At 49.9% G+C, this 27,695-nt stretch overlaps 7 protein-coding genes; 4 read left to right on the top strand and 3 right to left on the bottom strand.

Annotated features, from left to right (window-relative positions):
• Nucleotides 1-536: 536 nt before the first annotated feature.
• FFUJ_01424 (probable phosphate transport protein, mitochondrial) lies at nt 537-1,830 on the top strand (the record flags this gene model as incomplete). XM_023578861.1 has 3 exons in its annotated part: nt 537-812; nt 899-1,687; nt 1,759-1,830. The coding sequence occupies 3 exons, from the start codon at nt 537-539 to the stop codon at nt 1,828-1,830; spliced, it is 1,137 nt and encodes a 378-aa protein (XP_023424142.1).
• Nucleotides 1,831-6,543: 4,713 nt separating this feature from the next.
• Nucleotides 6,544-9,022, top strand: FFUJ_01425 (related to carbon catabolite repression protein CREB; the record flags this gene model as incomplete). XM_023578850.1 has 4 exons in its annotated part: nt 6,544-6,582; nt 6,712-6,858; nt 6,954-6,967; nt 7,024-9,022. The coding sequence occupies 4 exons, from the start codon at nt 6,544-6,546 to the stop codon at nt 9,020-9,022; spliced, it is 2,199 nt and encodes a 732-aa protein (XP_023425488.1).
• An 810-nt stretch (nt 9,023-9,832) lies between these two features.
• Nucleotides 9,833-10,302, bottom strand: FFUJ_01426 (related to YOS1, subunit of the Yip1p-Yif1p Complex, required for Transport between the ER and the Gol; the record flags this gene model as incomplete). XM_023578839.1 has 4 exons in its annotated part: nt 9,833-9,888; nt 9,981-10,088; nt 10,160-10,219; nt 10,275-10,302. The coding sequence occupies 4 exons, from the start codon at nt 10,300-10,302 to the stop codon at nt 9,833-9,835; spliced, it is 252 nt and encodes an 83-aa protein (XP_023424141.1).
• Nucleotides 10,303-10,814: 512 nt separating this feature from the next.
• On the top strand, nt 10,815-12,579 carry FFUJ_01427 (related to ECM39 protein, involved in cell wall biogenesis and architecture; the record flags this gene model as incomplete). XM_023578828.1 has 3 exons in its annotated part: nt 10,815-10,827; nt 10,881-11,330; nt 11,384-12,579. 3 exons carry the CDS (start codon nt 10,815-10,817, stop codon nt 12,577-12,579), a joined length of 1,659 nt encoding a protein of 552 aa, XP_023425487.1.
• Nucleotides 12,580-13,182: 603 nt separating this feature from the next.
• Nucleotides 13,183-20,335, bottom strand: FFUJ_01428 (probable adenylate cyclase; the record flags this gene model as incomplete). XM_023578817.1 has 4 exons in its annotated part: nt 13,183-13,428; nt 13,479-18,830; nt 19,022-19,739; nt 19,857-20,335. The coding sequence occupies 4 exons, from the start codon at nt 20,333-20,335 to the stop codon at nt 13,183-13,185; spliced, it is 6,795 nt and encodes a 2,264-aa protein (XP_023424140.1).
• Nucleotides 20,336-24,080: 3,745 nt separating this feature from the next.
• On the top strand, nt 24,081-26,021 carry FFUJ_01429 (probable alpha-glucosidase (maltase); the record flags this gene model as incomplete). XM_023578806.1 has 5 exons in its annotated part: nt 24,081-24,281; nt 24,352-24,619; nt 24,672-25,074; nt 25,127-25,465; nt 25,517-26,021. The coding sequence occupies 5 exons, from the start codon at nt 24,081-24,083 to the stop codon at nt 26,019-26,021; spliced, it is 1,716 nt and encodes a 571-aa protein (XP_023424139.1).
• A 271-nt stretch (nt 26,022-26,292) lies between these two features.
• FFUJ_01430 (probable 20S proteasome subunit beta3) lies at nt 26,293-26,957 on the bottom strand (the record flags this gene model as incomplete). XM_023578795.1 has 2 exons in its annotated part: nt 26,293-26,436; nt 26,526-26,957. The coding sequence occupies 2 exons, from the start codon at nt 26,955-26,957 to the stop codon at nt 26,293-26,295; spliced, it is 576 nt and encodes a 191-aa protein (XP_023424138.1).
• Nucleotides 26,958-27,695: the final 738 nt, after the last annotated feature.

Raw genomic sequence — 27,695 nt, 5'->3', positions numbered from 1 at the left:
CTCAGTGTCCAGGATGATATGAGAAAGCGCATCTAGGTAGAGTGATAAGCGTGATGTCACCACCGGCTCCAATGTGCCTGCTACGAGCGTCATCCTCCCCGTTATTCACGGAATTGGAAGTCGCATACCACCTTAACTCCGCAAGATAAGGTACTACACCAACCTTCCTTGGACATCTCCTGATTTCCTTCTCTCATATTACCATCCTGCGATATCTTCTCTCAATACCTATTACGGCGTGATAGCTTGTGGGTTAAACTCTCTCGCTGGAGCTGAAAGGTCATATCAGGTGCGTTTAACAGCAGCAACCGGTTTCCCCGAATCGCATTGTATCGACGGCCGGCTCAATCGGGCAGTTCGTATTTCGTGCGCTTTTATCTGCGCCTTTTCTTTGTCTCCTCCTTATCTAGCACTGCGATCATTCTACGTGGTCCTCTTGCTTAGGGTATCGATTGATCAGCTCCACCCTTGACTTACACGAGTATCACTAACACACTGGATTGGCAGAACATCATCGCCTGCATCGAACTGCTATAATGTCCCCGTTGCACCCATCCAGTGACGTCCTCCAGGGAACGGTCTACAGTCCCCTCTCAGCAAAGCCCCGTACTCCTTATGAGGCTCGCCTTGAGCTCTTTCCCGCTTACTCCTCCGTCATACAAGATGCGAAGGGCAAAGCAAAGGAGCTGAGCGCCGAGGCGACAGCCGAATTTGAAAAGGCGAGCGCAAAAGCTCAAGCCAAGGCCGGAAAGATCGAGCTATACTCTGGAAAGTACTATGCCGCCTGCACCTTTGGTGGTCTGATGGCCTGTGTAAGTGTCCATCTTCGTGTTCAGCCGAGGAATATTTCCCGACCTACCAATTTCCAGCATAAAGAAACTGTACTCATCAGAATCAGGGTCTCACTCACGCTGCCGTAACTCCCTTGGATCTCGTAAAAACCCGTCGACAAGTTGACTCAAAACTCTACACTAGTAACTTTCAGGCCTGGGGCAAAATCTACCGTGCTGAAGGCGTTCGTGGTATCTTCACGGGTTGGAGTCCAACCCTCTTTGGCTACTCTGCCCAAGGCGCTTTCAAGTATGGTTGGTACGAATATTTCAAGAAAACGTACTCTGATATGGCTGGTCCCGAGGCCGCACATAAGTACAAGACTGGTCTTTATCTTGCAGCCTCTGCCTCTGCTGAGTTTCTCGCTGATCTTGCCCTCTGCCCCTTCGAAGCCGTCAAGGTCCGTATGCAAGGCTCGATCCCTAACTCCTACACCGGAACAGTCCAAGGCATCAGCGCCATCACAGGCAAGGAAGGCGTCGCTGGACTATACAAAGGCTTATATCCGCTCTGGGGTCGCCAAATTCCCTATACAATGATGAAGTTTGCCTCGTTTGAAACCATTGTTGAGATGATCTACGATCGCCTCCCCGGGCAGAAGAGTGACTATAGCAAGGCTGCACAGACTGGTGTCTCCTTTACTGGTGGTTACCTCGCTGGTATCTTGTGCGCCATCGTCTCCCACCCTGCCGATGTTATGGTCAGCAAGTTGAATTCCAACCGTCAACCTGGTGAGGCTTTCGGCGGCGCCATGAGCAGAATATACAAGGACATTGGTTTCGGTGGCCTATGGAATGGTCTCCCAGTGCGGATTGTCATGATCGGTACTCTTACCGGACTTCAGTGGATGATCTATGTAAGTACTCCTGCGCAATTTCGATGGCGACTGGGTATACCTTCGGACTTGTTTACTAACAACGCGTGAAGGACTACTTCAAGATCTTTATGGGTCTTCCCACCACTGGCGGCGCTCCACCTCCAACCCAGAAGCAGGAGTAGGCTATATCGGCTCCCCTTGCAAAATTTCATATGAGTCGCTTATGCCATAGTTGTCAGGGACCTTGTGGTGTGCATTCCTTTGTTGTTCGTTCAGGTGGGTTGGAAGCAAGAGACAGTGTTGATAGGCCAATAAACAACCAACTTCTACGACTGTGCTGGATTCCAAGAAACGAACTGAGTGATGTTTATCATCGGGATGATCGGATCCATGTGGAACGGCCTGCCTGGGCCCTGGGTTCATATGTGCAGCTTATCAGCAGCCATCCTTGTCTGAATACGATTTGGGTCTCGAGCAGCTGCACTGTAGGTATGTTACATATAGACGGATGCATGCCACGCTTGGCCAAATTAGATCCGCGAGAGGGATTTGTATGTCATCCCGTTAGTTTCTTGCATGGGCGGTCTGGAGGATACATTAAAGCTTGCAGCTGGGCAAAGTGATAATCACCTAGGGACGTGAGCTCGGATTCTTTTACGATACGGCCAATAATATAGTACCTGGTCCTCTGCTACGTGATCCGTATGCTATAGCAAAAGACGGCTGTGCTGCTCACATTTTTGGTTGATGATTGCATGAAAACCCCGAGCGAGCTGACAAAAGAGGGTCTGGTGTATATACCGGCATTACATCTCCGGTTGAAGGTCTGATAATTTAACGAGGCACTGGAGCGACAGGCCACTTTAGCACAATGGATATCAACATTAATGCCATGAAATCAGTACTCATATCAAGTCCAGCGCTTGACAACTCTATTTGACATTAGCTGTGTTCAACATCAGAGCTGTAGTGAGCGGCTCTGTCTATGAGAGTGTGTAGGTGTTACTGGTGGTGGATCGAATCGAGGACTTTTCCCAAACGGGCACGTCTAATGCCGTCATGGTACATGATCGAAGTGGGTGGGCACCTCGGGGAACGGCGCGGTTTGTGTGCGTTGATGCAATGCGATGCGCGGCCGGTTACGAAACTACAGAGAGCTAGTAGAACTGACGCTTGTTCCAGAACACTTCTCCCCTTCGTACAGGTGCAGTTCGGGTGGCATCATCACTAGCCATGGGCGTAGCAATGGTTCGCCGATATTCTATATTCCCTCACTGCTACCTAACGTTGGATCAGCATGGAGGGACTAACACAGTCAGGATGAACTGGCAACACTGGCTTCAACGATTGATGTAAACTGGAGAAGAATATCCCCTTGAACGAAGTTCCGGGAGTCGGAAAAGATAGTATGCCGAGAGGATTGATTGTTCTAGTTATCAGTCAGCCAACCAACGGCGGTGAGATGAGCGAATATCCAAGACAGCTAGTCAGCAGTTAGCAACATTTCCGGGACCGACGCACGTGAGTAACCCGGATATCCGTAGATGAATAAGGGACTATAGATCCTTTCTAGCCAACCTGCCAACACAGCCTGTCATGCCACTTAAATGGGATGGATGCAGTCAGGAGACCGTTTGCCCTCTTGCTATTTACAGCATCTGTGCTTATTCAAAGCATAAGAAGGCATATCAACAGTAACGGGCCGACTGACGACGATCAGGATGGCAGGCAGACTAAACTGATAGGATACCGTCACCGCGGTTGTGAACGAGTGATCTAGTGATTGGTGACAGTTCAGTTGCAGGGTGGGTACGGGGGATGTGCCGCATGGCAACCCCACAATCCGTGTCTAACTAACGCTTCGAATGAGGGGTTGTCTTCGGTTGGTGAGCATCAATGTCGATGAGTTATGGAATACTCCTGGTAGAGGCGACCTGATCAATGACACGGTGAATCTGTATCTAGTGCCCATGTTCAATGCGAAAATTCTTCTCATAGATGACCAAATGTGGTAGCATCCAGAGGAGCCAGAGAACTAATCATTTGTCAGTAAGCTTCCATATTCGTTGACATTTAACAATGCCAAGGAGCAGGGGTTCGACCAGGGAGTAAATCTGGTCTTGCCTCGCTTTTTGCTCTGTCCAAGGAGGATGACAGGAGGGAGCGCCTGTGATCAATGCTCTAATTAAAGAGCGCGTAGCTTTTCACGATGAGACATCTTCACAGACAAGACAAACATTTCCACCAAACAGAAATGCTGCGCCAGCGATCCAAGACTACCCAGACATGACATCTTGGAGGGGAGATCGCAGTCTAACTAGTCCAGCCGACCTCAGGAACAAGACAGACATATCGGATGGCGTCCAACCTGGAGGGTTGGCCAAGGATATTCCAGTGAGGCGAATGTTACTTCAGTCAGCATCACAGAAGCCAAGAAATGTATCCGACTTGGCGGTGGCTGGTCTCCCTCGGCGTCCGGTTATGGCAGAGTGCTGAAAGCTCTACCATTTTCAGCCTCCCGTCAGAAACTGGAGAGTCTTCGTCTTCGGGACGTCTAAAAAGTGATACTAATGAAAGGGCAACGATCTCTCGCGGTACCAGGGGCTTGCATGTTATCCTGGCCGGGGTGTTTACAGCCAAAGAGTTGTGGCGCTGTTGTTATTTACCGCATCTACAGTAACAGTGTAAGTTGGTGCTTAGATTGACGATATCATGTTGAGACTCGAATACACCCGCTAGAGTTTAGAACTGGTCATCGGTTGCGGCTAAAGGCAGTTGACACATTTTTCGTACCTGTGCTATGATATCCCCTCTCATCGTAACAGTGTTCTCGAATCACAAAAACCGTTGGGGTAAACTGTTAGTGCAGAACGTACCGGGAACATGTGCGAGTGAGTTTTCGGTGATCAATGCCGGTGTGGGCTGTTTAGATGTCGACTATCGATGTCAGGTGGGAAGAAGATGAAGAATTTTCGCTTTCTGTAAGGTAGTTATCGTGGAAGAAGTTTATTTGCTGATTTAGAAGCAGGTAACTATTTGAAAGATTGGACGGCAGGGGATGTAGGAGGTCGATGCTCCTCCGATGGAACCTTACCTGCCTGACGAATTCTGCCTCCAGCCAAACCAACGGGTCAGACAGACCCAGAACTTGGATCGCAACTTCCATTAGGTACTTAGAGCCATCGACTCAAATCCAATAAAGTACCTAGAATTCCCGTTTGTGCTTTGAGGAGCCCGTCCTGGTACTTTTCATATCTTGGATTCCTTATCCAATTCTCACTCACATTTATTTCGATGTCTCACAGTGGTGTTCCAAACTCCACGTCCATGACATTACTTTTTAGCCCTGGTAGCGTTTGGTAACAGCCAATGGATCCCAGATATGGGGCCACTGTCTGGCGTCTATCAACCGTCCACACCACGTTTAATCTTCAGCCATACCTTGGACCCCAGTAAAGGTAAACCCAAGCAGGACCCTCCTCAACAATGATGTCGTTTAGCCGCTTTAGAGAGCAAAGGCGTATATGTCATTTTATGTGATCAAAAACACATGGCAGCTGTAGGCTATCAGCTCTTCGGACAAGCACCTCCTGAAAACCCGAGAGCGGTGTCTCTCTACCTTCTGATCTAACAAGGAGTTAACGCGCTCCGTTTCTAGCTCTGATTTTGGGATGGTATTTTCTGGGGGACCCACTCGCGAGACACCATCATGACGGCCTAGTGAGTTGGAGGGGGTCATTTGGGGGCTCCGTTGGTCTAGGCAAACTGGGGTTTGCGCGAGCTGGGCCCTTTTCGTAGCTCGATGCAGGAGAGGAGAGTCGAGACGGCAGCACTTCCGGCTGTAGAACGTTGCTGGAGGTATCGACCACTCAATTCAAGCATTGTCGAAAAATTGTTCGCCAAAGAGGAAACATCCGGGTCGGCTTTGTCAACGGGTTTTGTACGTACCGATAGCCGGCTTATTTAGGCTCTAATCTCATCATGACTTCTTCTGCCCAGGAGACCGTTACGTACTGTCCATGTTATACATGATCCAGCGCCGTTGAAAAGTGGAATTCTACAGAGACACATTAGTACCTAGTTAAAACATCACAGGTAAGTAGTAGGTAGGACCTTACAAGCTTACAGCACCTACCATGTTGGGGCACGGCACCATCCAACCACGAGGCCACTGGTCCATCCTTCTCCTTCTTGAACCTGACCTGGGTCCAGGTCACTCCTCCTCCACTATTACTTCCCCCGGACTCGACCTCTACATACAGTACTGTACTAGGACATCCTCCCGCCACCCTTCATCCCTACCTGCCTCGACTGCGCCTGTGGTTCTACCTAAGATAGGTAGGTAAGGTAGTCAGTCAGTCTTTCTGCTGTTGGTAGCTGTCTTGCCTGCCTTTTCTCTCTTGCAGTTTCAGTAACTTGACACCTCTCGTTTGCACCCATCTCTTTGAATTCGCTTGGTAATAACCTATATCTGATTCTCTCTAGCCAAGGCCATCGATTGTCTCTTGTCTCCGGTTCGGCTTTTAGATCACCGCAAGTAGTTCACTCCGGCGCTATCGCATCCACGCCACATACCCGCGCCTCGCTTTCCCCAGGACGCCTAGCAGCCAACACCAGCACCATAATCCATCCTCGCTCACAACTCGGCAACTCTAAAACCGACTTGGCTTGCAATTTCCCAACTTTTCCCGTCCTGCGCGACTCTTTGGCCATTTCAGAAGATACGAAGCCATTCGCGAATGGTCCCTCGTCTCAATTGCGATCGTCTTCGCTGAGTGCTGCTGCTGCGCAGCTGTTGCGTGCGGGTCGGCCTTGATAACGTCGCTCGATCGGCTCACCCATCCACGGCTTTCCGACTGAATTACTTGCCTCAACGGAGAGATCACAACATCGCCATGGCCGGCTTTTTCAACAAAATAAAGGGTTCTGGCACTGTATGTCTTGGACTCGCTCCTTGTTCCATTTCTGCCCTGGGCTGTCCCAACCCCATCTCTCGCTCACTCTAAGTTGCGCCAAGATTACTTCTGATGACTGACAAAATCCCTCTCGCTTTCGGTTCATAGGCCACGACCACTACACCCAGTAAGCAAGATGTTGTCGCAAAGAAGAAGGAAGAGCCCGTGCTCGACCTCACGCCGCTCGAGAAGATGCTCCAGAATGCAGCTCCCCTTCGAGACGATGGCGCCGATCGCTTTTTCGGCCTCGAGAATGTACGTCGAACCCTACCTACTCCCGCCCGAGTTGTTGTTATTTTCATCATCGTCGATACGTTACCATTGCAAGAACTAGGCTAACGTGAAAACAGTTTGGGAACACATGGTATGACTTGGGTGAGGCATCATACAGCCAAATTACGATGCTGACTTTTTGTGTAGCTACTGCAACTCGATCGTTCAGGCTCTGTTTTATTCCGAATCCTTCAGGAACAATGTTGTCAATTACCCCCCGATTATGCCCTTGGAGACAAACGGCGGCCGACCAAGGGTTCCCATCACTATCAGACCTCCACCCACTGACCCTGTCGAGACCTTGCCGAAACAAAAGGGTCTTAGTACATCCCAAGTAATCAAGCAACGACAGGCCATGAATCAACAGTTGCCTGGACAGGTTGGCGTTCGACCTGAAGACAAACCTGATACACCCGAATACAAGAAGAAACAAGCGATGATCAAAGGGCCCATCCTGGAATTGGCACGAGAGAATGCCACTTCTTATGGCATGAATGAATGCACATTTACTGGACTTAAGGACATTTTTCTGGCCTTGCTGGAAAGCAACACCCACACAGGAGTCCTCAGTCCCCAACGATTCCTCGAGATATTCAAGCGCGACAATGAAATGTTTCGAAACTCAATGCACCAAGACGCTCATGAGTTCTACGGCTTGGTGTTGAATGATGTCATCAACAGCGTTGAGAGCACAGCTCGCCAGATGCAATTGCAGGCGCCAGCTGACGGCATTGATGGCCTGGCAACTTCAGTGGGACACGCTCTTGGATCTGCCATGGTAAATCACGTAGCTGGGTCAAGTTCCCCAGCAACAGGATGGGTCCATGACATTTTTGAAGGCGTTCTCACATCAGAAACCAAGTGCTTGACTTGCGAGACTGCTTCTCAGCGCGATGAGACATTTCTTGATTTGTCCATTGACTTGGAAGAGCATTCGTCAGTGACATCTTGCTTAAGAAAGTTTTCAGCTGAGGAGATGCTCTGTGAGAGAAACAAGTTCCATTGCGACCATTGTGGTGGCCTTCAGGAGGCCGAGAAGCGAATGAAGGTAAAGCGGTTACCCAAGATCTTAACGCTCCACTTGAAGCGGTTCAAGTATACCGAAGATTACAGTCGTTTGCAAAAGCTCTTCCATAGGGTCGTCTATCCCTACCACTTGCGCATGTTCAACACGACAGATAATGCCGAAGACCCGGATCGACTCTACGAACTGTATGCAGTAGTGGTCCACATTGGTGGTAATGCCTACCATGGTCACTACGTGTCTATCATCAAGGTTCCGGGCAGGGGGTGGATCCTGTTTGACGACGAGATGGTTGAACCGGTGGACAAGAATTTTGTCCGCAACTTCTTCGGTGACAAGCCAGGGATGGCAACCGCGTACGTTTTGTTCTACCAGGAAACCACATTCGAGAAAGTGCGAGAGGAGCAAGAAAAAGAGGGCATGGAGGAGGTAAAACTCGCTAGCGAAGCAGCCAATCTGGCTCAGGAGAACGGGGACAAATTAGATACGGCGCCTCTGAGACGGCAAGCAACGCAGCCCATGTCGCCCCTGACGCATCACGAGTCGATGGCAAATCTTGCCCATGCCAGTACGGCACCAGCCATGCCTTCAGCTCCCCAACCGGATCCTGCGCCCCCAGCAGCCGCTGCAGCTGCAACAAATGGCCTGACTCGTGTCACTACGCAGAAAGAAGAAGCCAAATCGAAAGAGGACAAGAAACGAGAGAAAAAGGAGCGTGAAGCTGCTGAGAAGGCCGAGAAACTCGCGGAGAAGGAGCGAGAGAAACAGGCCAAGGTTGACGAGAAGAAACGAAGAGAAGACAATTACAAAGCGATACAGGCACGACGAAATGAGAACGATGAACTAGCGAAAGTGTTGGAAGCCAGCAAGAAGTCTGCAGCACAAGAAGAGGAAGCAAGAAAGAAAGAAAACGGAACACCTCAGAGCAATGGAATTCTCGACCGAACCAAACGTGGTAGCAAGTCGATGTCAAGGAGAAGTTTCTCGCTTTTCCACAAAGACAAATCGGCAGGGCAAACGCCTGATACGCCTAACGGCGATGCAGGCGATAAACACGACAAGCTCAAGGATCGCCTCAGCTTCAGCTTGGGACGTAAAAAGAGCACGAATTTACTTTCGTGACTCCAACATGAACGTACCTATCACGTCTACATACGGGAAGAGGAACCTTGAAATGTATTACATCTTTGTGGTCAAGGGGCGTGTTAGTGGATGGCAGGATACCCATGCGCTTTGAATGAAGCACTCACTGCATGAGACAAGAGCATAATAGGGCGACGGTGGTCCTCAAAAGCATTCAGCATTCGGGTCTCTGGCATTTTGTTGTCCTTAGTCTCAGGAAAAACAGGTTTGCCACAGCTTGCATTATGTGAAGGCAAGAAGGCCTAATTACAGAAGGTATCAAGTAGAAGATGGAACAAGGGTGCATGGAGCAGAAAGCAAACTTGGTTATTACTGCTCGAATGGGCTTGCTTGGTCGACAAACGTTGATCGAGGGCTGAACAAGACCACCCATAGCGTGGCAGTTGTATTATACATAGGTGTTTGGAGGTCCTGTTCGGAAGCCTCCGTAGGCTTGGACAGGCCTTGATGCATTTAGCTATTTGGGTATATTTCGAACAAGATAAGACGCCTATGAGCGAACTGAGGAGATGACGTCCGAGACAATATGCACATGTCGAGTTTAGCATCACACGTATGCAATAAGATTACCTTCACTACTATATCATGAAGAGGGTTCCGCATCTCGTCCTGCCTCGTTCCATATCGTATTCATATCAAAGAGTAGTACTCCCACGCATGGCCTCCCGTGATTCGTATCAACAACAAAAACTCCAGTTCCAAGATTAGCCGGACTCCATTGATGCCTAGAAAAGTCTACCGTGTCCTCTTTTTACAGCTGCGCCTTGTATGTGGGTGGCATAGCGCTAATCAACCAAGTATGAGCTCATAAAGGATGATAACGGAATTGACAAAGATCAGTGGCACTGTTGCTACGTTAGTTCCTCGTATTGCAAAAGGCGCAGTAAGTAGTAGCTCTTTATGTTTGCGCGGTTGTGGGTTTGGGCGTTGAACGTACTCCTCATGATGGTTCGGACACTCGCGATGAGATTGATGATCTTGGCTTTGACGCTGGCATCGGGGCCAGCGCCGAACGCAGGGTCGTAAGAAGCGGGAGAGAGATTGACTGGGAGGTCAGGTCAGATATGAGGTTCGCGGGGCTATACAGACTCGCTCGAGCCAGGGAGGGTTTCGTACTGCGCGCGAGAAAACGATCTTCGGAGAGGACAGCGACGGCGTTGATGAGTAGAATACAAACTGGGATCTATATTAGCTGATGGGCTCTGAATAAGGAGAACAGGAGTATTGTTACCGTAAAGAAAACTGCCAAAGAACCACATTTTGGGCGACGGCACCGAAAGTCAAAACGGGTTGAGAATGGTGGTCTTGGTTGCAGCTGAGGTAGTAGTTAGTGATGATGTGTAACTACCTACCTATCCCATCTCATGTAAGGACTCCCATGCAGTTCGAGGTACGTACCTTTTGCTATTGTGGCTTGAACGGTCGATGCAACCTACCTACCTAGGTACCTAGGTACTGCTGGGGAAGGGGGTGACGACGGGGAGTGTTCTTTCTGTGGCGGGTGATTTGTTAGACCGATCCGAGGACCCCTAAAAAGGTAATAAGCTCATGGCAATTCATTCATTCACTCATGTTGAACAAAAGAATTCTAATAAATTATTATATTTCTTTTTATAGCGGTTACTTTGATATGGAGAGACTTTCTTGATCCTGCGGCGTCTCTCATCTTGCAGATCTTTCCGCCTTTTGCTTGAAAACCAATACGATCAAGCTCCAAGGTATCTACAGTAGCTCTCGTAGTACCTAGAGTAAGAGCTCTATATCAGCCAAGATGAAGACTTCAGGTATATCGTTTTCCTGTTGCGCTGTAAAAGTGAGGTATACTGAATATTCCCAGATATTTTCCTAACGTGTCTTCTCATCACCATCCCACTCGTTCATCTACTTGTGTCGCCCTATACAAAAGTGGAAGAGTCTTTCAATATACAAGCAGCCCACGACATACTCATCTACGGAACACCCACCCGGGATGTATATGAACGCCTCTCCCATACTTACGATCATTTCACCTTTCCCGGCGCCGTGCCCCGGACTTTTCTCGGTGCTGTGCTCCTCGCAGGACTAGGGCAGCCCATCGTCGCTCTTGTTGGCTTCCAGCATGCACAGCTCATAGTTCGAGGAATCCTTGGTGCGGCTAATGTTGCTGCGCTCTTGACCTTCAAGTCTTCTCTCAAGAGAGCTTATGGATCAGGTGTCTCAGCTTGGTGGGTGGTGTTTATGGCGAGTCAGTTCCATATCAACTACTATGTTTCCCGGACGTTGCCAAACATGTACGCATTCTGTCTCAGTAAGTCATCTCATACACCATCGATGCTAGAACCTTCAGCTCACTGTGACTAGCTACCCTTGCTTCGGCATTCCTGCTTCCCCAACCTTCACCTCATCTGTCTGCTGCTCGTCAGAAACAAGCCATCGCCCTCTTGGTCATTGCGGCAGCCATCTTCCGCTCTGAAGTCGCTGTTCTTCTCAGCACGACAGGACTCTACCTCCTTTTCACGGGTCGTATCGGTCTGCGCCCCTTGATTCTCACTTTCCTCGGCTCATTCATCTCTTCACTGCTTATTTCCGTGCCCATTGACTCGTATTTCTGGCAGAAGCCCCTATGGCCCGAGTTATGGGGTTTCTACTTCAACGCTATTCTTGGATCTTCGTCAGAATGGGGCGTTTCTCCATGGCATTACTATTTCACCTCAGCGCTTCCCAAGCTATTGCTTAACCCCTCCGTACCAGCGTTGGCAGTGTATGCACTACTCCAGCCTGGCACATCACGGGCTACCCAGACATTGCTGATCCCCAACTTGCTCTTTGTGGCCATTTATTCTGCTCAGCCTCATAAAGAGGCTCGTTTCATTTTCTATGTGGTGCCGTCTCTGACTGCCGCTGCAGCTCTCGGCGCCAATTTTGTCTCCTCTCGCGCCTCTAAATCCATCATCTACCGTGGCGTGTCTGCCGCCATCGCCTTGTCGGTCCTCGTCAGCTTCGCAGGCAGCACTGTCATGCTCCTATTCTCTTCACTTAACTATCCAGGCGGTGACGCACTTCAGCAACTCTCTTACATCACCCGTGATGACCCTACTCCTGTCATCGACGTCCACGCCGACGTCTTGAGTTGTATGACGGGGCTGACCTTGTTTGGGCAGAATCCATCTGGTTGTCCCATCGCTTTCCCCATCAGCCCCAACCCTGATTTTGCGGCACCTGTTCTAGTCTTCGACAAGACCGAAAAGGGAGACCAACTTTATTGGCCGCGTTTCTGGGAGCGCTTCGACTATGCTCTCGCAGAGAACCCACGCAAGGTGTTGGGTGGCTGGCAGGTTATAGGAGTTGTCGCGGGTTACGACGGTGTTGAGATTCTCAAGCCTGGCTCTCCTGCTGCAGGAGATGAGAGTGAGGAGGGAACTATCGGTGGTGACAAAATACTTGGACTGGGCGCCAATGTCGCTGCTGTCAGAAATCTGGTCAGGGGCTATACAGGTGGTTGGTGGGTTGGACCTCGAATGTCACCCCGAATCCGGATCTTGAGGCGTGTCAGTTAGTCAGATCGTCAAGACGACACAAGGTCAGTGTCTGCTTCCATCACAGTTCAATAATCAGTCAGTGTGAGTGTGCGCATGAGGCCATGCCTTGTGATACTACATCGTCTGATTTTGTAATGCCCTATCATATCGTATAAACAATGCATACGTGCTTGCGTGGACTCCTCGATGCCATGCATAACCCCTGAAAAGACAAGAACCCATCATCCCAATTTACACTGGGCGCAACAAAGTATAGTATGTGAGCCTCCTGGCAGACAAAGCAGCCAAGTATCAATATTTCCTTGCTTTCTCCATAGCCCAACGCCACGTCCTGCCTTGCCCTGCCCTGCCATCTTCGAACCCAATATCTTTTCCAACCCCAGCCCGACCCTACCCTACCCAACCGCAAACACATGAGCACATCGCACCGAAGCGTCTGGAATATAGAGAGCAAACCCAGCACCTACTCAAAAAGACAAAGTTTCCCATCCAAAAGTAAATCGTGCAAGCAAAAAACGTTCTGTTTACCCTACCCTTGTCGTGTTCCTCGTGTCGCGTGGGTGATTATAGCATATATAAGTGCTCGGGTAACGTTCAAATAAACCAATCGTCTGAACCCAATCACAACTCTTGCTCTGTGTCGCTCCCTTCCTCTGTGTCAGGATCGTCGTCGTCGTCGTCATCTTCATCTTCGCTACTGGAGGGGCTTGGCAGTGCACCATATTTCCTTCTGTATCGTTCAAGTTCCTTTCTCTGCGCCATGAACATATCCAAGATTGCAGCCATTGGGCCCTGGAGATCTTCTAGTTCCTTAATAGGGCCACCACCAGTAGCAAGGTGGCGCATCGCCAGTGTCGATATGCAGGTCTAACGTTGTCAGTAAGGTTCCACTCATGTGTAGGTCAGCTCAAACTCACCTCTATCCTGCTCACTTGGTGCTCCAAAAAGTTCAACAAGAAGCGATCTGTGACCTCTCCTCCACGCTGCTTGATGCGCTCGAGCAGTTCTGTCTCTGGTGGTTGTAGCCCTGGGGCCTCGTTGCCTTCCAGCGAGCTGCAAAGCATCTCAAGTCGCAAACTGATTCTCCAAAGAGTCCAAATTGCATCTGGGTCGATACTGAGCTCTGCTCCGGGTGCCAGGACAGCTGGCTTATCGCCACCGCCTCCCCCTTCTTCCTTCCTCTCATGCTGCAGGTGGAATTCGATACGTCCAGCCAATGCATGAGGGTAGAGCGAGTACACAACCTCAGGGTTTTCCAGACCCTTCAGCTTCTTCTCGCCCATCTCCTTAACCTCAAAGCCTTGAGAGGTGAGGGATCTCAAATCCTTTCGAATGGCACTAGCATATGTCTCGTCGTCAAAGGTATCCTCGGAGCCAGAAGCGTTCCCGCGATCTGTATCCTGATAATTCTCCAGGCACCGCTGTATCTCCGAGATGAAGTCGGTCGAGACCGTGATCTGTCCACCGTCTGCGACCGCGGAGATTCGAGCCGCCTTGTTCACCATGGGTCCGAAATAATCCATACGTCGCGTAACTGGATCCGTCTCACTCACACAGTCTCCGAAGTGAATACCCATTCGCACCGACAGTCCTTTGAAGATTAGACTGTTGTCCTTGTCATAAACAGGCTGGCAAGACACTGAGTTCAAGACTTCTGATGGCCAGTTCACATCGAGGAGCTGCATCTGCACGGCAAACGTCCATAACAGTGCGGACGTGGCTGTTGGGAAGGAGACCATGAAAGCGTCACCTTCAGTCTTGACTTCGTAGCCACCAATTCGTCTCAGCTGTCGACGCATGACCTCGTTGTGGAGTTTGATAGCTGATCTCATGGCACTGGGGTACATCTCCCAGAGTGTTGTCGAGTTCTTGATATCGGTGAAAACAATCGACACGTTACCCGTAGGCGCTGGGATCTCTGCCTCGAGTCGGTTTAGGGATGAATCGAGAACGTCGCCCTTGGTCCTTCGGCCCCTCCTGGTATTGAGAACCTGGGCGTCATCAGGGATGCCAGATGGATAAAGCGACATACTAGCACCGCGATGGAGTCTGGATCGCTCAACCCGTCGCTTTAGGTCAGCAACACTAATCATCATGACCATAATTTTGCCCGAGGCGCCGTATGCGATAGCCAGGTCACGAAGCTTCTGGGCCGCTCGCATGAGATCTTGTCTCTCGGCTCTCGCAATATCTGTCACCAGACCAGGTGACAAGTACTCCCAGAGTTCGCCAGTCGCAATCAAGATAATGTCATCCTGCTCTCGGATAGTCATGTTGCTGACATAGGGTGCTGCTTGTACGGCCGGCATCAAGTCGACGTATCCGAAGGCGCGTGAAACCTGGAGTAGATCATTCAGTCTGCCGTTGCGAGACACCCATCCACCAGCTTCGCGAATGCGCGATCTCTCGCTGGGCTCGGCAGGATCATGCTTGCGGGTCAGCATCTTATGAGTACCATCTGTCTGGATCACCATCGCCTGTGCATCACCGACGTTTGCAACATATAGTTCCGTACTTTGGAGATAAACCACAGTTGCCACACCCCCTGAGTTGAGGTCTTCCTTGGTAAGTATTACAGGCTGGCCAGAGCCCCTATGCGTCTTCAATGGCCGCTCCTCGGATTGCTGGATAGCAATAGTGACCAGATCTTTGTTGAGCTGGAGGAACGAGCGTCGTAGTGCATCGACCGGTGTTTCGTTCGATCGTGTTTTCAACTGCTTCAGTTCGCCAGCGAAAATGTGTCCGAAGTTTTCATGCAAGTATTTAGCGATCTTAGATCCACCACTAGACAAAGCTTGTCCATCAAATAAGCCTAAGAGCATCTCTGTTTCTGATGAGTTGAATCTTGGTACCACGAGATCAACCGTTGACAAGTGCTCGTGCTTGCCAAGAGTATCAGCCATACCATAAGGCAGGTGGCCAGCGAGTGATCCAGATGTACGGACACGTCTGTCCTCACTCTGATCAGGAATGCTGGGCTGAGTGAGAGTGACATCCATCAGGCCCAGGATACGCAAGTTAAGCAGACGGCTGAAGTCTGTATACTCCTCACGATTGACGGCGCCAGGCCCAAGAGGGCCTGTGTTCGTCTGCTTGATCTCCAAGCGCTTGTTGCCAGACAGATTCAGGTATCTGAGGTTCGGATTGAGATTCCAATTCCAATCATAGGGCACGTTGGAGATGTTGTATTTCAGGTAGTTGCTGCCACAATCGAGAACAGCAAGGTTCTTGGCCCTTGAGATATCGGCTGGCAGGTTGGTAAACCTGTTGCCGTTGATATAAAGTGCCTGTAGTAAACTGGACTCCTCTAGATCGTCGGCAGGCAATGTCGTGAGAGCGTTTCCGGATAAATAAAGCTCAACTAGTTGAGGCCAGTTCTTGATCGATCTCTGTGGCATGTCACTGATTTCGTCGTTGTAAGACAAGTTGAGCACTCGGAGCTCCGCGAGCAGTGTGATCTGATCAAAGACATCGTCATCCAGACGGTTGTCGGCCAAGTGAAGATTACGAAGGGATCCAGCAAATGTGTTGTTAAGCCTTGATGACATCCCGGAATCTTTTCTGGTGTTGACAGTTTGCGTTGGGGCCGACGGAGTTGCTGATCTAGACACAACTGAGGTCTTGCGGCCACCCTTCCCATAGACAGACACGACAGAGCTCTTGCGGTCGCCAGCGTTAAGGGGAGAGGGTCCGACACTGAGAAGCGTGCTCGAATTTTGACTGGGTCTTCGATCGTCTGACAACTCTTCAGAGCTTGCTGTGGCCGACAGAGTTCCGAGTGGCGCAGCTCGTCCATTGACAGGAGGGGGCGCCGGTTGTGATTCCTCTCCTGGTATCCGTGGTGCTCTGGAAGCAGGTTTGGGGAAGTGCTCCAGAACATTTGAAGAAGCGTTGAAAGTCTCCAGTCGATTTGCCCACCATAACTCCATGGGCAGCTTGGAGATATTGTTTCCTCGGACATTGAGCACTCTCAGTTCAGTCAAGCAACCAATTTGAGCCGGTAGCTCTCCAACGGAATTGTTCGCAATACTGAAATGCTCGAGTCTACTCAAGGTACCTATTTCTTGGGGCAACGAAACGAAGTAATTTTTATCCAGGATCAGGTGCTCGAGGTTGACCATGTTGACGAATGATGAATCGATACTGGCTAGCTGAGCGTTCGATAGGTTCAATATCTTAAGTGTAGGAACAGGAGCAACAATCTCGAATTTGTTGAGGGGGTTCGAGTTCAGTTTGAGTTGGCGAAGGGACTCAAACTGTCCAACAAAGGCAGAGACGCAGTTGTGATCGGCGGAAAGAATCTCAAGCTTCGGGAGCTCCGAAATGATGTCGATGCTCGAGATACCATTGTACTTGATGTCGAGTTCGCGTAGGCTGACAAGTTGTCCGAATGACGCTGGTACAGCGTGTGTCAGTCTATTGTTAGTTATCAACAGTTTCTCTAAGTTCTTCAGGCCGCCAATCTCGTGAGGAATCGTTGCAATGGCATTGAAACTCAGATCCAGGTCGACCAAACTTGGGAGATTGCACAAGAAAGTCGGGAACTTGTCCAGGAAGTTAGAAGAGATATTAAGAGAGCGAAGTGACTGGTATGCTCCAAAGTAAGAAGGCAAATGTTTAAGCCGGTTGTTGGCCAAATTCATCTTCAGCATCCCTGTAAGAGAGTTGAGCTCGGCGTGCTCCAACTGCTCCAGCCGGTTGTTTGCAACATCCAGAAAGGTCAATCTGTTTGCTCGACTCAGGCTGGGCGGTAGTTTCCTAGCTTCGTTGTTGTTAAACTTGATGTCTCGAAGATGTTTACAGGACTGTATAAAGTCTCGTGGGACGTCGAGCGAGAGGTTACGCGAGAGGTTAAGGGAGATGATCTCCATGGCCTTTGAGTATAAGGATATAGGTATAGTAACGAGGTTGCGACCAGAGAGGTCCACGTAATTGAGCTTCTGAGCCCGAGCCAGGCCCATGTCGGTTGTTTTGGCGTGGAAGTCGCTCTCCCTCGCAGACAAGAACATGAACCTGCAGAGGTAGCTGTTGTCTTCGCGGCCGAGATCTTCGATTCTATCCTTTTCCTCATAACCGACTTGCTGCAGGAGTCGCTTCTGCATGAGTAAGGGTCGCTCAGGGGGTGTCAAAACCCTGATAAGATCATGCTTCTTCATGATAATATGATAGTTCTCCAAACCGTCAACCACATAAGTCTTCTTAATAACCTGTGAGATGACATCCGTGACATTCGAGTCCAGAGGCATCGAATGTGTAGAGAATGTACCATCTGAGCGAAAGATTCGAATACAGTATGGCGATGCTTTCTCTTCTGGGCGAGGGGGGCTACCAATCTCATCTGGCTCAGGGCCATGGTATGAGTTATCTTCGGTATTGCGTCGCACTGCCCAACTGTCAGGAGCATCCCAACGGCCTTTAGGTGCTGTGGAGATGATGGAATCGTGGCGCTCAGGCTCGACATTGTTAACGAAGCTAGTATCCATAGGTGTAAGTGGAGGAGGTTTCGTTAGGATGCCCTCCATATCGTTCAGGTTGGTATCGAGATGATATATGTTGTTAGGATCGTTACGATCTGTCGGACCAATTGCATCGTCAACATAGTCTTGAGGCCGATGGGTTCGTCCCTTCTTGGCGAAAGGGAACTTATTATTGAAAGTTGCGCCACGTTGACCTGGAATTGGTCGCATATCAGGGACATCGCTCGTCTCCCCAGGGCCAAAGGTCCCCGAGAACGGTAATGTAGTCGTCGATACATCGCTTGGGCGGTGCAAGTCAGGCTTCGAGGTCTTCGGTTGGAGAGATCTTGTTGATTGAGGTAAGTCGCGAAGTTTAGCAATGTCGTCTTTATCTTTGTGATGCCTTCTAAGCCGTCCAAAGATTCCGCGTTTGCCATGATGATGACCGGGTGAAGTTTGTCCATCAACTTGGGAGGATTTCGTGCTCCAAGTCATTCCTGCACTTCTAGTACTTGGTGTCGGGCTTTGGCCTCTAGATTTGGTTGAGTACATGGCGCTACTGCCCCCACGATCGCGCGACATTTGCGTGCCAATCGCTGTATCGTCCCTACTCATTGTCGGCCGCAGTGTTCGAGGATCATCATTACTCTTATGGTGTCGGTGGTGCCCTGGTAAGTGAACTATAGAATGACCCGACCTCGAGGATGACGATGTCTTTGGGGGGATTTGTGAGGAACCATCACCTACATATCGCTCTCGATCGGGTCCGGTCATGATGTCTCGGACGGGAGCTTCGCCATATCGCGCGATGTCCTATAAGATGGGTGTCAGTGAGCCAGCACGCTAGTGAGAATGCTACTTGAGTGAGATGGCAGCTGGATTGAATTGGGCACTAAAAACAAAACCAAGGGATAATTTCGGAGAGGAATGTGTCGATCGTTGACCAGACCGGGGGGTTCACCGGGGGTTCAGGACAATGAGACAGAGGCGGGTGCTGTACGTACACTGTTGTCCTGGTATAGAAAAGGCACCACCTCTGGTGCAGGAACTGGAGTTCTCGGTCTCGAAGATGATGGTGATGCATCGCGAGTGTGATCCGTGGCATTGGAATAGTTACGATCTCTATGTGTGGGGCGGCTGTGACTATAAGAGCGTCCACGCTGGTCCTTGCCCGCGAGCGAAGTGGGTAGGCTGCCATCCGAGCTATCGCGCCCAGGGAATTCCTCGCCAAAGAAGCCCTGAAGTTTGCGAAAACCACCTCTGGTTATACTGGTTTTACTGCCCTGGCTGCTCGCTGTGAGGATACTGGCGGCGGATGGGCGTCTGCCATCGAAATACGAAGCCTCGGGGGCATCGTGTTGCGAGGGATGAGAAGGATACTGGTGCTGATGTGGTTGACGGTTACTGATCTGATGACCCGGAGATAGCTGGGAGGCGAGGGAGAGGTTGTCGCTCGAATCGTTGAAGAAACTGGTCGGCATGTTGGAAGAGGTCGAAGGGGAACCAGGTTGGTTCATCCACGGTGCTATTTGAGGGCTCGCGCCGCCGGTGGGCGGAATCTGGTGGATCTGAGGGACTCGGGAGGTTTCGAGAACGGCGAGCTCACGTCGATAGTTGGTGAGGTCGCTCATGCGACGGTCTTTGGGATGAGCATTGGCGCCGGCGCGAGGGGCGAAGTTTGTAGCAGTAGGTGAGAGCTGAGGCTCATCCTTGAAGGAGGACCTGTGAGATGCGGGAAAGCGTTTAGCTGGATGGCGGGAGGCGAGATGAACGGCGACAGGGGATCGGGAGACGGGAGACGGCATATTATCGGAACCATAATCACAACTATAAACTCACCACGGGTTGCTCAATGAAGCATTGCCATCAGCGCTTGGGCGAGCAGAAGGAGCAAGGGTTGGTTGGTGCTGGCGAGGCGTCGAGGAGAATGTCGAGGTATTAGAGGTGGTAGCAGCAACAACAGCAGGGGAAGCTGTCGCAACGGGAGCAGCGGCGGAGGACGATGGAGTTGGTGTTAGAGCATCAACGTTAGGTGCCGGATTGGGAGTAGGCGAGTGAGTGGGAATGGGAGTGGAGATAGTAGAAGCGGAAGCGGGAGCGGGAGTAGTGGAGGCAGTCGAGGGTGAGAGCGATTGAGATTGAGATGGTGACGAGGACCTCACTGTGACCGCAGAGTATGTACTACTCTCGGCGCTTGCGACGGTGCTCGGACTGTCATCATTGCTGTTGCTTCTTCTGCTGTTGCTGCTACCTCTGATTTTGCTTCTGCTAGAGCTCGTGATCGAGCCGATGCGGTTGAAGGACTCATTCCTGGTCATTGTCGCCGGGGCGTGGATGGCGTTGATGGCAGGGCCCTAGGCCATAGGGAATAATATGGGTAGGGCAGGGTCCGGATGAGGACAGGACAGACGACAGGCACGGAGCAGCTAAGCATAAGCAGGCACGGTGGATAAACTTGTTAGCGAGAGAACAGACTCTTAAGACCCCGTCAATTCAGTGCAGTTGGGTTCAGTTTGGTTCACAGGTGCCCAGTCAGTAGAATGGGTTGAGAGACGGGTTCGGGTTCGGGTTTGCAAATCGTGACTGTGAGCGGCGGGGGTGAACGGACGTCCAAAGCTACTAAGGTGGGTGAGATTGGTAGATCCTCTATAGAGCTAGAGACATACGCGGAAAGGTGAGGTATGTCGTTATATTTTAGAGATTGAGATGAGATGAGGTATCCTAGGAAAGTAATAGACAAGGCAAGGCAAGGCAATAATGCAAGGTTAAGGTACGGAGTAGACCGAATATGTGGTAGGTAAGTTCACGTCATGTCTGGAAACAATAGGTAGGCGTATGAGGCTGAGTTGGAGCTCCCTGTTCCTGGCGACGTCCGGGCCAGAGGGTGAGAAGACAAGAGAAGGGACGCTTAAGGGTGAGGGCAATCAGGTCCAAGCAAAGTCACAAAGAGTGTGCTCGCTAAGTGATTGAATGAGTAGGTAGGTTGTAGATGAGACTACCTTAATAGGTATTCGGCAGTACAGTGTAGGTAACTACCTACTATGTGTAGGTAGATGAATGAATGGGTCTGTCTACTAATCTTGGTATGACTTCCATGTTATTAGTGTCTATATGTGTAGTCTAAGGGCAGGCAAAAAGATCTTGGGGACATTCAGTATCCATAGCATGCAACTCAGTCTATGGTCGCCAAAGATCCATGGGAACCTGGACACTAACTTTCCGCAATGCTGGCTGCTTTGGTCGTTGGCGCTTCGTCGCCCGGGGCAGAGTCGGGTGAAAATCGACCGGGGGTCTGTCCACTGCGTCTGGGCGGGATGAAAGACGAGAGAGGCTGGTTCTTTAGCGCGTTATCCATGGTTTGAGTTAGTAGGCAGGCTACGTAGGTACTAAAAGTGGCGCCGTCAGTGCCAGGCGCAGCGTCCACTAAACCAAAGTGTGATGAGCAAGGTCAGGGCAAGGGTACTGTAGGTTCACTGTTACGCCCGATTCAAAGATTCAGGTGTACCTGAGTCCCCTGTTTGTGGTGAAGCAAACTCCACCTCACAATCGACAATACTGTTGTTGCTCGTACAAGATCTAAATAAACAATATTTTTCCCAGATCGATTCTCTTTTATCAGGAAGATGATTTGTCGTCTAAGTGAATCTGCCTTCCCGTTGCATATTTCCAGGCGAATGGCAGATGCTGTGTCTCCGGTTTGTCCATGACCCGTTCAGTAGGTATAGTAGGTAGCAAATGCAAATGCAAAGCGCCTACTGTTTAATTCCATGTGCATACGCCCTAGACTTTGGGACTGCTAGAGCAAATCAACACTGAGAGCTCCATAGCTGTACGGATACGGAAATACTTAATCTCAGGTACCCTCAGGTAGCGTCATCCAATCTCATATGTCTGCACGGAAATGGCATCGCACGTACCACGCGCTCGCCGCTCGCTACATTTTGAATCTGATAATTAATTCGTTAATCACTTGAACTTGCTTTGGCTCCGGCTGTCTTGTAAGTCGTAGTAAATCCCAGTTTGCTGAATACATGCTGCTGCACAGCAATCAAATACAATCTTAGCCAGAGACTTCGCACAGAAACAAGCCCTGCACATCGTGGATCTTCTCATCTCGCAAAATAATCCACAATTAAACAATGCCCAAATCATATCCTTTGTGTGCGCAAAGAGTGAATCTCAATATCCCGGCTGCAATAGCTACATACCAAATGACATACTAACCATGTACAGAACAAACGAGACCCATGCTCCGGTCCCATTCAGGGTCTTGAAGACGCTGCTTGCTTTTTCCCATCTCTTTTCGATGGTTCCTTTGTTGGTACATACATAGACCTCCTCTGCAATGAGCAGAGCGTTGGACCGGGGTTTGCGATAGTGTCTTGTCGGTTTTCGTATTCCGCAAATCAGCTGTTGTGTCTTTATTGGGATCGGTATTTGCCCTTGTAGACAGATTTCACGTGCCACAATCCTATGGTCGGTCCTTTATGAGTCGATTGTAACGTTGAGTTCTGTGTAACAGAGACTGTCATTATCCTGAGTGTTGGGTTGGCTGCTGTAACTCGAAAACTTACTATGTGTACCTGCTTACACTGTATAACCATATCTTGGGCTTGGGAATTAGAATGCAGTGAGCAATTTACCATTGCTCGAATCGACCCCTGGCGACTAAAGTGAAGTAGTCTACGGTAGGAAATAAGTTGGAATGCTCCATGGCTCAAACAGATTCTATCATCTCTGTGTGGATGATTGGTCTGATGAGACAAGTCCAGTTTAATTATAGCAACGCCGTGAAACGAGAAGACCCGCGTACTCTGATCTGTAACGTTGATAGGTCTTGTCCATGTTATAACGCATCCATTCATCCTGCAGCAGTGCAATCATTCGGCACGTATTGTCGGTTCTTTGATCACCATGCTCACTCGTCTGCAACAGTACAGGGAACTATTATTGTCCTGCCGGTTACCAGTGGTAGACGGACCTTGTTTTTTGCATCCGATGCATCCAATGGTTGCAATTGAAAACAGCTAAGACGGGTTACACGGATGCTGATGTTACTGTGGTCCAGGGATGGCCCTTTTCAGCCTCTACATGCTTTATCGTTAACACAACGCTTTGAGTTTGGACGACATGTCGCTTTTTGGTTTCCTACATAATGGCATATTAGTGTGACTACCTACTAGGTATGAATATTTGGGTAAGTTACCTACTAGACAAGTAGTGTAGTCTACCAACCTACTAAGGTACGAAAGCTGGTCGGCGACAATGAAATTGAATATTATGTTAGGGAATATTTTCCCTTTCTTTGACCTGCCCACTACCTACCTATCTAGCTGTGAATTGGGTAGACTTTCCGTCCTATCTTCCACACCCAGGTATTCTGCTCCTCTCTGAACAATACCTACCTAGCTTGCATGATCTGTCATAATCTACACTTGGGCTTCATCTGCCAACCCTTCTCAACTCACAGTAAACCATCTCCCACATGAGGCTCCACATCACGTCGGACAAGCAAACTGATAAGAACACATCATAACTTTCTCAAAAACATGATGTTGCAGATCTCGTATCATGTTGGCTGTAAATATCTCTCACCAGCGAACAAATTACCCTGGAGAGAGGGGCAGATCAGTCACCACTATCGATCCGCAGAATCTCTCCGGGAATTACTCCGTGAAGGCTATTAAATAGAATAACAACTACCGATGTCGTTCTACTCGTCAACTCGCTGTAAAAATTGTCTCACGACAGAGCTTAACGAGACGCTGTGTGACAGCACATAACACCCTGCAGTTCGACGCCAGCTTCATTCGAGCCTCTTTACTGGATTGGCGCTGTTGCAGATCATCTTTGTGCCATATACGACCTGTCGATACACCCGTGAAAGTGCACGGTACTGCCGAAGAAAAGTGGCTTGAATTGGTTCATCGTGAGTTGGTGTTTGATCACGAGCGGCCGTCTCACGTGCTGAGAGCCCATGTGGAAGTGTATATAACTAACAGGCTGCAGACTATATCACCGTAGCGCCCTCCAGAGCCAGCATCAACCTAGCTCTCTGTAATCATGGGTAGCACGGATCAAAGTTTGCGAGCCTGGTGGAAAGAGAGCTCGGTGTATCAAGTGTACCCTGCTTCTTACCAAGATTCTACTGGCTCTGGTGTTGGAGACCTGAAGGGCATCATCTCTCGAGTTGATTACCTCAAAGACTTGGGGGTCGATATCGTATGGCTTTCACCAATCTTCAAGAGCCCCCAGGTTGATATGGTGTGTTACCACCTTTCCCTCCCCCTTCCCAAAAAGCAGTAATATTGCACCGTATATTAACAAACCTTAGGGGTATGATATCAGCGACTATTACACAATCGACCCTCCATATGGTGATGTCTCAGATGTTGATGTCCTCAAGGACAAGCTCCATGAACGAGGCATGAAGCTCGTTCTCGATCTGGTCATGAATCATACCAGTGATCAGCATGAGTGGTTCAGGGAGTCTCGAAAGTCCAAGGACAACCCTTATCGTGATTGGTATATCTGGAAGCCTGCAAAGTACGACTCCGAAGGAAGCAGACACCCTCCCAATAACTGGGACGCTCATTTCCAAGGTGAGCACGCAGAGGCTTTTCGTTATGAGTGTCCCGGCTAACGAATGTATAGGAAGTGCCTGGGAGTACGACGAAACCACAGATGAATACTATCTTTGCCTCTTCTGCAAACAACAGCCAGACCTTAATTGGGAAAACCCAGCAGTCAGAAAACAAGTTCACGATGTCATGCGCTTCTGGCTCGACAGAGGCGCCGATGGTTTCCGCATGGATGTCATCAACTTTGTCAGTAAGGACCAGGCATTCCCCGACTCCGATAAGACTGTACTTCGTGGTCATGAATTCTACGCTTGTGGTCCCCGATGCCACGAGTTTCTCAAAGAGATTGGTGCTATTCTGCAAGAGTACGATGCTTTCAGCGTGGGTGAGATGCCCTGTGTGCACGATGAGCGTGAGTTGATCAAGGCTGTCCGTGGTGACCGCGGAGAGTTGAGCATGATTTTCCACTTTGAGTTGTAAGTCAAGGTTTCCAACACCAGACGTATAAAATTGTTGATCAACTCGCAGGATGGATCTCGATCATGGTGTTGGCGGCAAGTTCACACCTAGATCTTGGGACCTTTCTGAGCTCAAAACCACCACTCTCAAGTGGCAGAAGTTCATGTACGACAATGAAGGCTGGAACGCCCTTTACTTGGAGAACCATGACCAGCCAAGGGCTGTCAGTCGCTTTGTTCACGATGACACCGAGCATCGGGTGGATAGTGCGAAGCTTATCGCCATCTTCTTAGGTTTCCAGTCGGGCACGCCCTTTATTTACCAAGGACAGGAGATCGGAATGACCAATGTCCCTAAGGATTGGGGTTTGGAAGAATACAAGGACCTTGACTGCCTTCGGCATTGGGAGTAAGTCAGAGAATCCAGCTGCTAAACACATTTCACTGACACCCCCCTCAGTCTTCACAGAAACGATGATGAGGCGGCTCGAAACACCTACGAGGTTGAGTATCAGAAAAAATCTCGTGACAATGCCCGAACTCCCATGCAATGGGATGCAAGCCCCAACGCTGGCTTTACTACTGCTGATGCTAAGCCTTGGATGAGAGTCAACGATAACTACAAGGAAATCAACGCTGCATCCCAGACTTCAGACCCCAACTCTGTGTATAGCTGCTATCGCAAAGTTCTGCAGAGACGAAAGGAGTTCCTGGACATATTTGTGTATGGAAACTTCCAACTCGTTGACGAGTCCAACTCGAAAGTCTTTGCATACTCACGAACGGCCGACAACGGAGAGACTGCTCTCATCGTATGTAACTTCACAACCGATACAGTTGCATGGTCTTTACCTGGCAAGACTCGAGAGGTGCTGGTCAGCTCTACTGGAAGAACAATTGATGAGTTAAACAGTGGTGAGACCAAAATGGCACCTTGCGAAGCCTTCGCGGTCCTGCTCGAGTAGGATAAGCTGAATATGGAGTCTCGCAATCGATTCGATCCCCATAGGAGTGGACAATGTCGATATCGGCCAATTGATAGAGCTAAATCAAATCGTGAATTCATTCACTCTTGGAGTATCAAAGCCTGTAACACGAAGAGGGTTGAAAGCAAGACGAAGACGTGCATTCTCATTACCCAGCGGTTGATATTGGCCGAGTATCTATTCATACAAGATACATAAACCACTCCTCGTCCCGCTCTATTCGTGTAGATTTGTCCATTACACCGCCGCTCTAGTCCTGTCGTCCCTTTAGTAATCGCTTGGTGACCTTGTCCTTCTCGATGATGTAAACGTGAGCACCCCAGCCTGAAAGGGCATCACGGTCAACAGCGTTGAGCAACGACTGAGAGATGGTCTCAAAGAGGGCATCGGGTTCCTGTAAGTAATAATATCAGCATTTCGCTCTTGAGCGGAGCAGCAGCCGAACTCGGACGATGTATAGCTGCTTTGTCATTATTTGCATACCAGATCAGGCTCCCAGAGACCCTCGCACATGCCAAAGAGCTGCTCCGAAGCGGTGCCAGAGACAATGAAGTCCTTAGCAAAGTCGATACAGCCAATACTATCGAATCCACAGATAAAAGGCTTGCCAGTCTTAGGATCAAGACCAGCAACAACAGGAGACACAAAGTAAGGTCCAAAACGGCGCTCGTAGAGAGATGAGGAAACGAGGTTGGCAAAGGTTCGAGGGGCGATGGAGCGCTCCTCACGCAGGCGATACATGTTGACCTTGTAGCGGAAGAGGTCGCTCACGGTGTTGACATCGGTAGCCAGGCCAGTGAGACCCAAGAAGACGTCGCCGTACTGGAAGATCTTGGGGAAATTGTTGGACACAGTAAGAGCCTGGAGACCGAGGCGAAGATCGCATGCGATAGCGACGCAGTCCTTTCCGACCATGGCGACACAGGCGCCGCCGTCTGGAAGAGGGATGTTAGTTATGAATGAAGGCTGGTATAATGGCAGGCGACCGAGACGAACTTATCGAGAAAGGAGAGGACTATTGATTGGGTTGCATGGTTAGCTTAGTGTAAAAAAGAGATTGGCTCGCCGGAGGTCAACTTACCATGATGACTTCTTGAAGGTAGAAAGATAGATGCGCGGTCGGGGAATCGACGTCAACCAGCGGCCGTCTTATCGAGAGGAACTCGGGGACAAGGAAGGCGGTGATTCGTTATGCGAAGCCGTAAACTTTGCAGTCGCTAATTCGTATCGTATCTTCGCGTCGTGGGGTTGTAGAAGAGAAGCTGGCATGGAGTGGATGGAGTGCGAGTTGGACAGTTGAAGCTCCCGTCACTGGGTTGGAGCTACAGAAGGTGCAGTGCAATGAGGTTGCTGCTAAGGTCCGTAGTACGTACAGGCGGGCTGCAAGGCAAACACAGTCTGGCGTGGCCGGGCACGCAGATCCACGTCTGTTAGAGCAGCCTAAGTACAACCTAGCTGTGGCGGCTGAGGCTCAGTTACTTGAATTACGTAAGCGAGCATATAGTCGAGTTCGAAATCGCAGGTGGAGAAGAGAGGAATGATTAGAACGAAACAGCTATTTCAGACTCTAGCAGCCAATTCACAGAAGTTTTCATGTATTTCAAATGGCCATATAGGGGTGCCGTAAAGGTTTGAGCACTCGAAACTCCCGAG

The sequence above is a fragment of the Fusarium fujikuroi genome, chromosome FFUJ_chr01 (assembly GCF_900079805.1).
Source record: "Fusarium fujikuroi IMI 58289 draft genome, chromosome FFUJ_chr01".
In the NCBI taxonomy this organism is placed as follows: Eukaryota; Fungi; Ascomycota; class Sordariomycetes; order Hypocreales; family Nectriaceae; genus Fusarium; species Fusarium fujikuroi.
Note: the sequence above shows the minus strand (reverse complement) of the source record. Positions and strands in the feature narration are given on the sequence as shown.